Source organism: Mustela nivalis (assembly GCF_964662115.1).
Source record: "Mustela nivalis genome assembly, chromosome: 9".
In the NCBI taxonomy this organism is placed as follows: Eukaryota; Metazoa; Chordata; class Mammalia; order Carnivora; family Mustelidae; genus Mustela; species Mustela nivalis.
Genome location: NC_139028.1, coordinates 91,067,323 through 91,080,482, shown reverse-complemented (window position 1 = coordinate 91,080,482; position 13,160 = coordinate 91,067,323). Strand labels below are relative to the sequence as shown.

The window sequence follows — 13,160 nt, the reverse complement described above, 5'->3', positions numbered from 1 at the left end:
ATTTGAAGATAAAATATATCATCAAGTAAAAATATATATTAATATCAAATGATTATTTCTTATTTTAAAAAGAATCGCAGAAATCTGAGGCCAAAAGCTCCTTAACCCTAAACTGTTTTGAAATAGCAAACAGATACTAGTTTGACCAAGTACAGTCATAATTTAAAATCCACAGAGATCTATAAAAAAAGATCTCCCCACCAATTATATAGATACTCTCTATCAGTAAAAGACAAAGCTTTTTTTTTTTTAAGATTTTATTAATTTATTTGATAGATAGAGATCACAAGTAGGCAGAGAGGCAGGCAGAGAGAGGGGGAAGCAGGCTCCCTGCCGAGCAGAGAGCCCGATGTGGGGCTCGATCTCAGGACCCTGGGATCATGACCGGAGCCGAAGGCAGAGGCTTTCACCCACTGAGCCACCCCGGTGCCTCAAAGACAAAGCTTTTGATTTCATTTTCATTTTCACTTTTCTTATGGCTCCGTTATGTCCTGCTCACATTCCTAACCCACTGTGTGAAAACTGATTTTTCTTCTTAATCACTAAATGTAGCCAGATTCATTTTATGAGAGCATTTTTACCAGTTGGCTGAGGTGTGGTAGCATATCCAGGAAGCTGGTGAGGGGCCGCAAAAGTCTGTCTCTGAAGGAGATCTGCTTCAGAGTGTGAGGGATGTCCTTCTTCATAGCTTAAACTAAAGGATAACAAAAAATGTGACTGAAAACACAGAGCTTGAACAACAGTATCAAAATATCTCTAGGAGAGCAATTATCAAAGGTAGCGGAAGACTTTGACTAAATACCTGACCTACACATCAATAGAGCAAATAGAGTCTGACAACGCTGTCAAAATGAGGAAAATACATTGACATATACTAGGAAGATAAATGATGCTAGTATTTTCCTCAATTCAACTTTACTTCCTTTAACTGGGAGAGCAGTGACAGGGTATAGTGTGAAGAGCAGTTATCGTGGAAAACAGGATAGCTGAGTTCATCATCGGAGCTCTACCACGAGCTTCCGGTGTGATTTTAGTAAGAGATTTAATTAATGACAGACTAAATTTCTTATCTGTGTGAATGAAGGACTAGACAAGATAATCTCTAAGTCCCTCTAATTCTAACATTCTATGGAGTATCAGATAACTTGAATTAATTGATAATTAAAATAACTCACCTAGAAAATTCAAAGTTGGACATTTTGAGAGTAATTTAAAACAAGGTATTTTTTCTGCCCTTGATATTTACTTTGAATATTTTAAACCCAGAGAAAAACTGAAATAGTCTTACGTCCATTACTTAAGACTCAATAATCTTAATTAACATTGTTACCTGTGTTTTATTTTTCTTTATAAACAGATATAAACACACACTTCTTTTTTATTAAACGCTTGAAAATAACTTGCAGACATGACATTGCATCCATAAATACTTCAGCTATATCTCCTAGGAATTAAGCATTCTTCTATATAGCCAATAATCATTAATAGACATGAGGTCATATTCCAATTTCCCAATTGTTGCCAAAATGTGTGGGATTTTGAAGCTCCTTCTATGCGGAATCCAATAAAAATTCAAGAACTGCACTTGGTTATGCCTCTAAATTGAGAACAGTGCCTCTATTCCCAGGTCCCTTTTGTCTTGATTTCATGGCACAGAGTTGTTGTTATTGAGGAATCCAAGTTAGCTGGATGTAGACTATACCAAATTCTGGGTCTGTCTGACTGATTCCTCATTAGAAGTACACGAGTGAGATTTTATACTTCTCACTGCACCATGTGAGGATGCACACATCTGTCTGTCTGTGTCATGACTGGTGATGATAAACTTGAAGGGGATAAGGCACATCTGTCAGATCGCTCCATGTTGTTATTCTTTATCCTTTGAAATGCAATTGTGAGGTATAATTTAAGACTGTAAATATCTTGTGCCCAACAGCCAAAGGTTTCAGACATCATCTACTAATTATCACACTGGAGACTGGAAATGGTAGCTTTCTAATTACATCATTCTTTTAATATTTAAAAGGTATTCTTCTTCTATAAAATAAGAATGAGCTTTCTCCCTTTTCTCCCTCTCATATACATGATACATACACTTAAAATTTTCATATTTTTCAAAAAATGCATAGATCTTACACTTCATAATTATACCACTGTAGACTTGAAAACTGATATAGAGTTGACATACAATATTAGTTTCAAGTATACAACACAATGTTTCAACAATTATACACATTATGAAATGCCTACCATGACACATGTAGTTACTTTCTGTCACCATACAATGTTATTACAGTATTATTGACTATATTCCCTGCTAGGAACATTTATATCCAAGTCTTCCATGGACGTATGTTTTCATTTCTCTTAAGTTAAATATCTAGGAGTGGAATTACAGGGTCATAAAATAGGTGCATGTATCATTTTACATTACCATCAATAATGAATCAACGTTTCATTTTTGCTTTACATCCTTCTTGTGACATGTTTTCAGTCTTCCTTTTTAAAAAAGATTTATTCATTTATTTGAAAGAGAGAGAAAGAGATACTGAGTAGGAGGGCAGAGGGGGTAGAATCTCAAGCTGACTCTGCGCTCAGTGTGGAGCCTGACACAGGGTTCAATCCCACGACCCTGAGATCACGATGTGAGCCAACACCAACAGTCAGCCACTTAACCAACTGCGCCATCCAGGTGCCCCAACAGTCTTTAATTTTAGTGATTCTAGGTAGATATAGTGGTATCTCATTGTGGTTTAATTTGCATGTTTTTATCTGCCAACAGGGTGTTCTTTCAGTTCCTCTGGTGAAGTTTGCCAATTTTTGGCCTTTAAAAAAAGCAGGTTTAGTTAGCTCTTCTATTGGATTGTAAGAGTTTTTCTTATATTTTGGATCCATATTTTTTGTCAGATATATGTACTGTGAATGTTTCTTTCCAATCTAGTGGGTTGCTTTTTTGTTTTTTAGTGTCTTTAAACAAAAAGCTTTCATCATCAAAAATAAAAAGCTTTGGGGGCGCCTGGGTGGCTCAGTGGACTGAGCCACTACCTTCGTCTCAGGTCGTGGTCTTGGGGTCCTGGAATCAAGCCCCGCAACTGCCTCAGCATCCCTGCTGAGCAGAGAGCCTGCTTTCCCCCCTCTCTCTGCCTGACTCTCTGCCTACTTGTGATCTCTCTGTCAAATAAATAAATAAAATCTTTAAAAAAAAAAAGTTTTTATTGTGGTAAGAGCATTTAAGATGAGATCTCCCCACTTAACAAAGCATGGGATACATTACTGTGTCACAGGCAAGATGTCCTACAGCTGATCTCTAGAGCTTATTCATGTTAAATAACTGAAACTTTGTATCCTTTGAGCAACTCCCCATCTCCCCCTTCCCCTAGCCTCTGGACCACCATTCCATTCTCTGCTTCTGAGTTTGACTAACAAGGTTTTAATTTTTGATCAACCTGATTATATTTTTCCTATAAAGTCAGTACTTTATTTTTTAAAAAGATTTTATTTATTTGACAGACATCACAAGTAGGCAGAGAGGCAGGCAGAGAGAGAAGGAAGCAGGCTCCCAGCTGAGCAAAGAGCCTGATGTGGGGCTCGATCCCAGGACCCTGGGATCATGACCTGAGCTGAAGGCAGAGGATTTAACCCACTGAGCCACGTAGGCACCCCAAGATTCATTTTTTAAATTTCAAAAATTAAGGCATAATTTGTATACAATAAAATTCACTGTCTCTAGTTTGGCCAAGTACATAAACAATGCAAAAACTAAGGGAGAGAACAGTCCCATCATTATAAAAGATTCCACCCATGCCCCTCGGTAGTGAACTCTTCCTACCATCTCCCAAGGATCTATTCTCTGTCCTTACAGTTTTGCCTTTTCCAAAATGTCAAATGAATATAATCATTTAATATGTAGCCTTTTGTGTCTGGCTACTTTCAGTTAGCTTACCTTCTGAGATTCATCCATTTTTTATTTATATCAGTAATTTATTACATTTTATAGCTGAGCAGCATTCTGTTATATGGACGCATCAGAGGTTAGTGCTTGTTTTAAATCCATTAACAGTTTAAGGATCTTTGGGTTCTTTCCTGTTTTTTAGCAATTATGAATAAAGGTGCCATAAACTTGTGCGTAAGTTTCTGTGTGAACACAAGGTTTCATTTCATTTGACTAAATATATTGGGGGGGGGGTAGCTGAGTTACTTGGTAATGTTGAACTTTAAAGAAACTGCCTATTTTCCAAAGTGGCTATCCCTTTTGCACTCACCCAGTAATGCATATGTGGTCTAGTGACTGCATCCTCACTGGCACTAAGTATTCCCAATTTTTAAGTTCTTTCTTTCCTTTTTAAAAATTTTAACCACTCTAATTAGTGTGCAGTGGTATCTCGTTCTGTTTTTTTCCAACATTTATTTGAGGGGGGTAGGGGCAGAGAGAGAGAGAGAATCCTAGGCAGATTCCATGCTGAATGCAGGGCTCCATGGCTCAATCTCACAATCCTGAGATCATGACCTGAGCCAAAACCAAGAGTCAGCTGCTCAACTGACTGTGCCCCCCAGGTGCCTCCTTCACTGTGGTTTTAATCTGGATTTCCATAATAACAATGCCGAGCATCATTTGCTTATCTACCATGCAGAAATCTTCTTTGGTGAAATACTCAAATCTTTTGCCTATTGGGGGAGAGGGGGTTATTAGTTTCCTTATTATTGAGTTTTAGGTTTTGCCTATATATTCTAGAATCAAATCTGTGTGAAATGTATGTTTTGCAAATATTTTCTCCCACTCTGTGGCTTTTATCCTTATAACAATGTGGTTAGGGGCACCTGGGTGGCTCAGTGGGTTAAAGCCTCTGCCTTTGGCTCAGGTCATGACCTCAGGGTCCTGGGATTGAGCCCTGCATTGGGCTCTCTGCTCAGTGGGGAGTCTGCTTCCCTTCTTCTCTCTCTGCCTACATGTGATCTCTGTCTGTTAAATAAATAAATAAAATCTTTTTAAAAAATGTAGTTAGAAGAACAGAACCATTTTTTTAAAAGATTTTATTTTTAAGTAACCTCTACACTTAACCTGGGACTCCAACTTACTCCAACTTACTCCAACCCCAAGGTCAAAAGTCGCATGCTCGACTGACTGAGCCAGCCAGGCATCCCTATGAATTGTATTTTTGCTGTTGTTGGTGAGAGATCTTTGCCTACTCTAATAGCTCAAAGATTTTTCTCTTCCGATTCTTTCTGGAAGTTTTAGAGTATTACTTTTTCCATTTAGGTCTTTGATTCATTTGGAATTAATTTTTTGTATATGGTGGCTGGTAAGGCTTGGGATTCATTTTTAAAAATTTGGGTATGCAATTGTCCCAGTACTATATTTTGAAAAAAACATTTTTTTACCTATAAAATTGCTGTGGCATCTTTTAAAAAAAATCAACTAGCCATATATTTGTGGTTCTCTAAACTACTTTGCTACATTAATATGTCTGTTCTTAGGCCAGTAACACACAGCCTGATAAATGACTCATTCAGGTTGTACAAAACTTTCAATTTTGTTCTTCAAAATTATTTTGGCTATGCCAGGTATTCTCATACAAATTTTACAGACAGCTTGTCAATTTCTACAAAAAACACTGCACTGAATCTATACATCAATTTAGGGAAAACTACCACTTTTAAAGTACTGAGTGTTCTAATCCATGAGTATGTTTATTTATTTAGGTCTTTAATTTCTCTCAGCAGTCTTTTGTAAAGTTTAGTGCATTATTCTTGCTAGTATTTTGTTAAATTTATCCCTAAGTTTCTCATTTTTCTTATTTTGTTCTAAATGTTTTTTTTTAATTACAGCTTTATCGATATATAATTCACATACCTTAAAGGTCATCCTTTTAAAGTGTACAGATCAGTGCATTTTTAGAATAGTCAGAGTTATGCAACCAGAACCATAACTTAATTTTAGAACATTCTCACTGCCTCAAAAATAAACCTGTACCCATTAATATCACTCTGCATAGCCCCCTCCATCCAACCCCAGGCAATCACTAATCTACTTTCTGTCTCTGTATTCGCTGACTCAAAACATTTCACAAAAATACAATCATATTATGTGGGTCTTTTGTGACTTTGTTCACTTAGTTTAACATTTGCAAGGTTCATCCATGTTACAAAATGGATATAACAGTACTTCATTCCATCTTATGGCTGCACCATATCCCACTGTATAGATATACATACATTTTGTTTAGCCACTTACAAGTTGATGGACATTTGGGTTGCTTCCACTGTTCGGCTATTACGAATTATGTCGCTAGAACATAAGTGAACAAGTTTTTCTGTGGATGTATGTTTTATCTTCGGTAGATACCTAGGAGTGTAATTCTTTATCATACGACAACTCAAACTTGTTCAATATTTTGAAGAATGGTCAATAAAATGACTGTACCATTTTACATTCCCACAAGCAATGGTTAAGGCTTTCATACTTCTTACAGCCTGTGTTTTCATTATAAATAGCCATCCTAGTAAGTAAGAAATGGTACCTCATTTTGGCTTTGATTTGCATTTACCTAATGATGTTGAACATCTTTTTTTTTTTCTTAAATATTTATTTGTTTGAGGGGGTGCCTGGGTTGTTTAGTTGGTTGAGAATCTATCTTTGGCTCAGATCAGGATCCCAAGGTCCTGCTATCGAGTCCCCCATCAGCCTTCCTGCTCAGCGGGGAGCCTGCTTCTCCACTCCCTCTGCCTGCCACTCCCTGCTTGTATACTCTCTGTCAAATAAATACAATCTTAAAAAAAAAATTATTTAATTGAGAGAGAGAACATGCAAGGAACAGGAGGAGAAAATCCTCAAGCAGACCCCTGCCAAATAGGAAGCCCAATGGAGGGCTCACTACCATGACCCCGAGATCATGACCTGAGCGAAATAAACAGTTGGGACACCTGAACTGACTAAGCCGCCCAGACAATCCCATTTTGAATTAATTGTTGTACATAGTGTTGTACAGGAGTCTAATTTTATTATTTTGCTACTCATTTTGAATATAATTTGAAATTCTTCAATAAAAAAACAAATATCCAGATGTTGCTTTAAAAAAATTTTTTTTAAATATTCCTATTGGGCTCTCTGCCCAGCAGGAAGCCTGCTTCCTCCTCTCTCTCTGCCTGCCTCTCTGCCTACTTGTGATCTCCATCTGTCAAATAAATAAATAAAATCTTGAAAAAAATATATATATATTCCTACCATTTTATCTACTTTTCAAATAATCATAGCCATCATGCTTTATATTAAAACATTTTAGGGGTGCCTGTGTGGCTCAGGTGGGGTAAGCATCTGCCTTTGTTTGGCTCAGGTTGTGATCCAGGGGATAGAGCCCTGTGTTGGGCTTTGGGCTCAGTAGGTAGTTTGCCTCTCCCTCTCCCTCTGCCCCTCCCTGTTTGTGTGCTCTTTCTCTCAAACAAATAAAATCTTCTTAAAAATTTAAAAAGCAGGGTGCCTGGGTGGCTCAGTGGGTTAAGCCGCTGCCTTCGGCTCAGGTCATGATCTCAGGGTCCTGGGATCGAGTCCTGCATCGGGCTCTCTGCTCAGCAGGGAGCCTGCTTCCCTCTCTCTCTCTGCCTGCCTCTCTGTCTACTTGTGATCTCTCTCTGTCAAATTAAAAAATAAAAAATAAAAAGTAAAACAATCCACACATATATTTCCCTGTTCTGTCAGCTAACAGACCTTGAAATGAAGACTCCCCAGATGCCAAGAGCATACTTCTTTCCCAGATAAGGATTCCTAACACCATACTTCAAGAAAAAGGAAGCAGTGCTCCTTGAAAAAACGGGTCATTCTAGTACTGGAGCAGGAAATATAGAAGAAATGAATCTGGAGCATCCTATAGTACCAGGAAATAAGAAGTGCTGGGGGCGGGGGGTGGGAGGGAGACAGACAGATGGGGGAAAACCCCTACATTTACAAGGGCATGTTAAGGAGTAAAATATAAATAAATAAAAACAACAATGGCATGTCAAGGGGACAGAGAAGCCAACTGGAAGGGTTCCTAATGGCCAAAGCTGGAAAATTTTAACCCTTATAAAAATCTGAGTCACTGGTTTGTTGACATTATTAAAAAAAATTTTTTTTTTAAGTTTACTTTATGGTTTTGGGGGGTTTTGTTTGTTTATTTGTTTTTTATTTATTTTTTTTTTATTTTTTATTTTTTATTTTTTAAAGATTTTTTTATTTTATTTATTTGTCATAGAGAGAGAAGCGAGAGCCAGACAGAGTGGCAGGCAGAGGCAGAGGGAGAAGCAGGCTCCCTGCCAAGCAAGGAGCCCGATGTGGGACTCGATCCCAGGACGCTGGGATCATGACCTGAGCCGAAGGCAGCTGCTCAACCAACTGAGCCACCCAGGCGTCCCGTTTATTTGTTTTTTAAATACAAATCTCTATACCCAATGTGGGGCCTAGAACTCACAACCCCAAGATTAAGAGTCAGTTGCTTGGGTGCCTGAGTGGCTCAGTTGGTTGAGTGTACAAGTCCTGATTTTGGCTCAAGTCATGGCCTCAGGGTCCAGGATTGAGCCCAGTGGTGTACTCTGTGCCTTGGCAGGGAGTCTGCTTGTGGAGTCTCTCCCTTTGCTCCTCCCCTATCCATGTTCACACTCTCTCTCTAAAAAATGAGTAATCTTAAAAAACAAAAAACAAAACAAACAAACAAACAAAAAACAAAACAAAAAAAAAACCCCAAAAAACAAATCCACACACTCTTCCAAGTGAGCCAGCCAGGTGCCATGACATTATTTTTTTAAACAAAAGCCAAATTTTTAAAGTTTATTTTTTAAAAAAAGATCTTATTTATTTATTTATTTGACATAGAGAGAGAGACAGACAGGGAGAAAAGGAACACAATCAGGGGGAGTGGGAGAGGGAGAAGCAGGCCTCTCGCTGAGCAGGGAGCCTGACGCGGGGCTCGATCCCAGGAAGCCAGGACCATGACCTGAGCCAAAGGCAGATGCCCAACAACTGAGCCACCTAGACACCCCAGATTTTTTAAGTCTAAAAAAATTATTTTTGAGATTTTTAAAGTAATCTCTATGCCTAATGTGGGGCTTGAATTCACAACTCCAACTTCAAGATCAAGAGTCACATGCTCTGTTGACTCAACCAGCCAGAGCCCCACAAAAGCCAACTTTAAAAAGAAAGAAAAGAAAAATCATCCTGGAAAAAAAAAAAAAAAAAAAATCAAAACATGGTCAACAAATTTCCATATTTGGGCCAATGTAAGATCTACCTTTGAATAAATGTTCATTTATTTAATATAGGACCTACCCTGCTATAATCTATCCTAGCCCCCAAAGGCCTGGATGGGTGGTAGGGAGAAGGACAGAGAACTTATACTACCCCCATAACATACTCCAAAAATTACAGGAGCTAACGGCCTAGAGAAGAGGAAGGAGCCAAGAGATAAGAGTCATAATTGTTTTAATCTCCGTATTCCCAGCCTGGCATAAAACTGTAATCCTCTATCCCCTCTCCACACACTCAAAGTAGCGTAGATTCTGTACTGAAGATAAAAAGGATCAGGATTTTGCAGGGGGTAGTATCATCTTCCTTCAGTTGCTGTCACTTAAATGCCAAATTAAAAAACGGATATTTTCCTAAAAATTAAAACGAACCAAAAGATTATTCAGTTACTACCCTCTACCTTAAGTCTGAACATTTTCTCCCTAAGCTTCTTAATTTAATTTTTAATTTTTGTTTATTTTTTTGAGAGGGGGAGAGAGACAGAGAGAGGAGGGGGGAAGAAGTAGAGGGAGAGAGAATCTCAAGTAGGCTCCACTCCCAACACCCAGTCCAGTCACATGCAGGCCTCCATCTCGTGACCCTGAGACCATGACCCAAGCCAAAATCAGGAGTCAGATGCTTAACTGACTAAGCCACCATGTGCCCCTACCCTTCTTAATTTTAATCTAATATGTTTAGCAAAGAATAAGTTTTTAAGGCAAATGAGAAACCGGAGACAAAAAAATCTCACCAAAATTAGTTTGTGCAGTGATGGTATACAATCATAAGAAAAAAAATGTTTTTGAATATATTACTGAGAATAAGCTATCTTATGGTTTACATCCTGATAGTCATAACATACAAATCTACTCCTTGGGTAGCATACTCTATGTCCATGGTAGTTAAGAAACACATTCCAAGTTTTAAAATCAATTAGCAAAAGTTCCATGAAATATGTTAAATCCCAGGGAGACAAGCCAGTACTTGCATACAAGTAATAAGTTACTTAAGCAATGAATGAATGGTTTTGCCTTATGTAGTCCTATTTATTTTTTAAAGATTTATTTATTTACTTTAGAGAGAGAATATGGTGGGGAGGGGCAGAGGAAGAGGTGGAGGGTCTGCACTGGGCAGGGAGCCCAACACAGGACTTGATCCCAGGACCCTGAGATCAGGAGCTGAGCCAAACCAAGAGTCAGATGCTCAATGGACTGTACTACCAGGCACCCCCACCTTAAGTAGTCTTTTTTTTTTTTTTTTTAAAGATTTTATTTATTTATTTGACAGGCAGATCACAAGCAGGCAGAGAGGCAGGCAGAGAGAGAGGAGGAAGCGGGCTCCCTGCTGAGCAGAGAGCCCGATGTGGGCCTTGATCCCAGGACCCTGAGATCACGACCCGAGCCGAAGGCAGAGGCCCCAACCCACTGAGCCACCCAGGCGCCACCTTAAGTAGTCTTATTACTCTCTTATCTGTGTTAAAACAATGTGGCCACTGAAGATAGAGATATGCTGGTATAATAAAAACAAAATTCTCTTTAAGTTTTAAAAATATGGTTTTAAACTTTTCATAGATGTGAAACAAAAAAACCCTGGACTGGAAGTTAGGAGGCCCCAATTTCAGTTCTGATTCTGCAATCAACATTAGAAGACTTTCAGTAAAACATATAATCTTGCAGAGCCTGCATTTTCCTATTTATGAAGCGTAATGTTCTTTGTATTAGTTTATATTCTGAGTCAAGCTAAATATTTTTACCTCATCTATCATACAGTATTCTTCAACATAAAATCTGTTTTCAAAATTGAGTACAGAGATAAATCACCTGGAGTTCATATAATTAACGTTGTCTGTGGAACTCTAGCACGCCTGTCCCACTCAGATCTAATGTCAAGTATTTTATAAATACTTTATTTTAGCTAATCATAGTCTGAGAATTCAGAACAAAATCATTAAGTACAAGAATAATCAGCCCCTGAGTGGCTCAGTCGGTTAGGAGTCTGACTCTTGATCTCAGCTCTGGTCTTGTCTTTTCTTTGGGAGAGAGAGAGAGCATGCACATGCATGCAGAGGGGGTGGACAAGGATGTGGAGAAACTAGAACCCTCAGATGTTGCTGGTGGGAATGTAAAATGGTGCAGCCACTTTGGAAAACAATTTAGCAGTTCTTCAAAATGTTAAACACAGAATTACCATAAAGACTCAACAATTCCACTACTAGGTATCTGCCCAAGGAAAATGAAACATATGTTCAAATACTTTTATGCAAACGTTCACAGCAGCATTATCTGCAAAAGCCAAAAAGTGAAAACAACCAAATATATACCAACTAGTGAATGGATAAACAAAATGAGTCCATCTGTGCAGAGGAGTATTACTCGGCTACAAGCATTTACAGCACTGATACACGCTACAACATGGATGATTCTCTGAAACATCATGCTTAGTCACAAAATCCAAACACAAAAGAACAGGCATTCTATTATTCCACTTATAGGAAATGCCCAGAAAAAGCAACTCTAAAGAGACAGAAAACAGATGAATGCCCAGGACTAAGGGTGAGAATGAGGAGTGATTATAAATGGGCACAAGGTTTCTTTCTGAGGTAACAAGGTTTGAAGATTAGATGGTGAGGATACTGTGGTGATGTAAATGTACTAAAAAATCACTGTACACAATACAGGAGAATTTTATGGTGTGTAAATTAAATCTCAATAAAGCACTTAATTAAAAAAAAAGAGCTGGAAGAATCAAAGGGCTTATCTCTAAGGAAACCTTGGGCAACGCATAGCTTCTCTGAAACTTCATTTGCTCATCTGTAAATGAGCACAGGTAACTGCTATTCCCTGTGTCACATGGGCTCTTTAGGTCCACTAGAAGTGGGTTCTGCAGAACATCAGAAGGCAGAAGAGCTCAAGTATTATTTGTCCAATCCCTCCATCACAACCATGATTCCAGCCAAGCCTCATCCCTCTACAACCATAGCTTCTTCTGGGTTCCAATAACTTGTAAACCCCACCCCTTCTTGGGCCTGGATGTGGCTTCACACAGCTACGACTCATTTGAAGTCTCATTATCCTTTTTTGGTTCCCTTAACCCCGCCCCCAGCTATAAAACCAAGCCCCTCATTAAAATGAATCAAGTGAACCAAAGGAACGAAAGTATGTTTCGAGCAGAGCCCTTAACTTACAATTAGTGTAAAGGAAGTACAATTGGTACTTTGTACCAACAAGCTATTGTTAAAAGAAGTATGATTTCTTGAGATAAGTAAATTTGTTTTTACTGTTCCATATAGCTTTAATGATCTTTACCAAAACAATCCTAATTTATACAAATGATACACTAAAGTTGGTTAAACAGGTGTTTTTCTTTACACCAAGAAGAAGAAATGAAGACTAGTATGGTATTTCCTGGTAGTGGTGTGGTAGAGCATATTCAAAATCAGTCTATCAGTTCCAAGCATTATTCACACAAAAAGAGACAGACTTTGGCATTTGTAACAGATGCCCAAGAAAAACGATGCCAAAGTCAAGGCTATGAAGAGTTTCCGTCTGTTGTTCTGTCAGGAAATAAATGAAATGTGATGGTGATGTGGCATATGCTTGGCTATGTTCATAACAAGAGACACCAAGGCCTGGGTTGGACACAATTCCAAAATTCCATTTCATCATTTTCCTTTTTTATTTCTGTCATCACCTGCATTACTGACCTTTCCTTTGAACAAAGACAAAATTTTCAGATCCAACCTTTCCCATCTCCAGTATTTTCCTGAAACATTTTTCTTTTAGAAGAAATACATCTGTATAGCTACATGCAAAAGAATGAAACTAGACCACTTTTTTAGGTCATACATAAAAATAAACTCAAATATATTAACGATCTAAATATTAAGACACAAAACCATAAAACTCCTGAA

The 13,160-nt window shown here is 38.2% G+C and overlaps 1 protein-coding gene across 1 annotated transcript in view; it reads right to left on the bottom strand.

The window, feature by feature from the left end:
- Window positions 1-13,160, bottom strand: part of QSER1 (glutamine and serine rich 1) — a 77,400-nt gene that overhangs the window by 44,999 nt on the left and 19,241 nt on the right. The window contains exon 2 of the mRNA XM_082748885.1: window positions 582-694. Coding sequence (XP_082605011.1) covers window positions 582-694 — 113 coding nt within the window. The remainder of the gene's footprint in view (window positions 1-581; window positions 695-13,160) is intronic.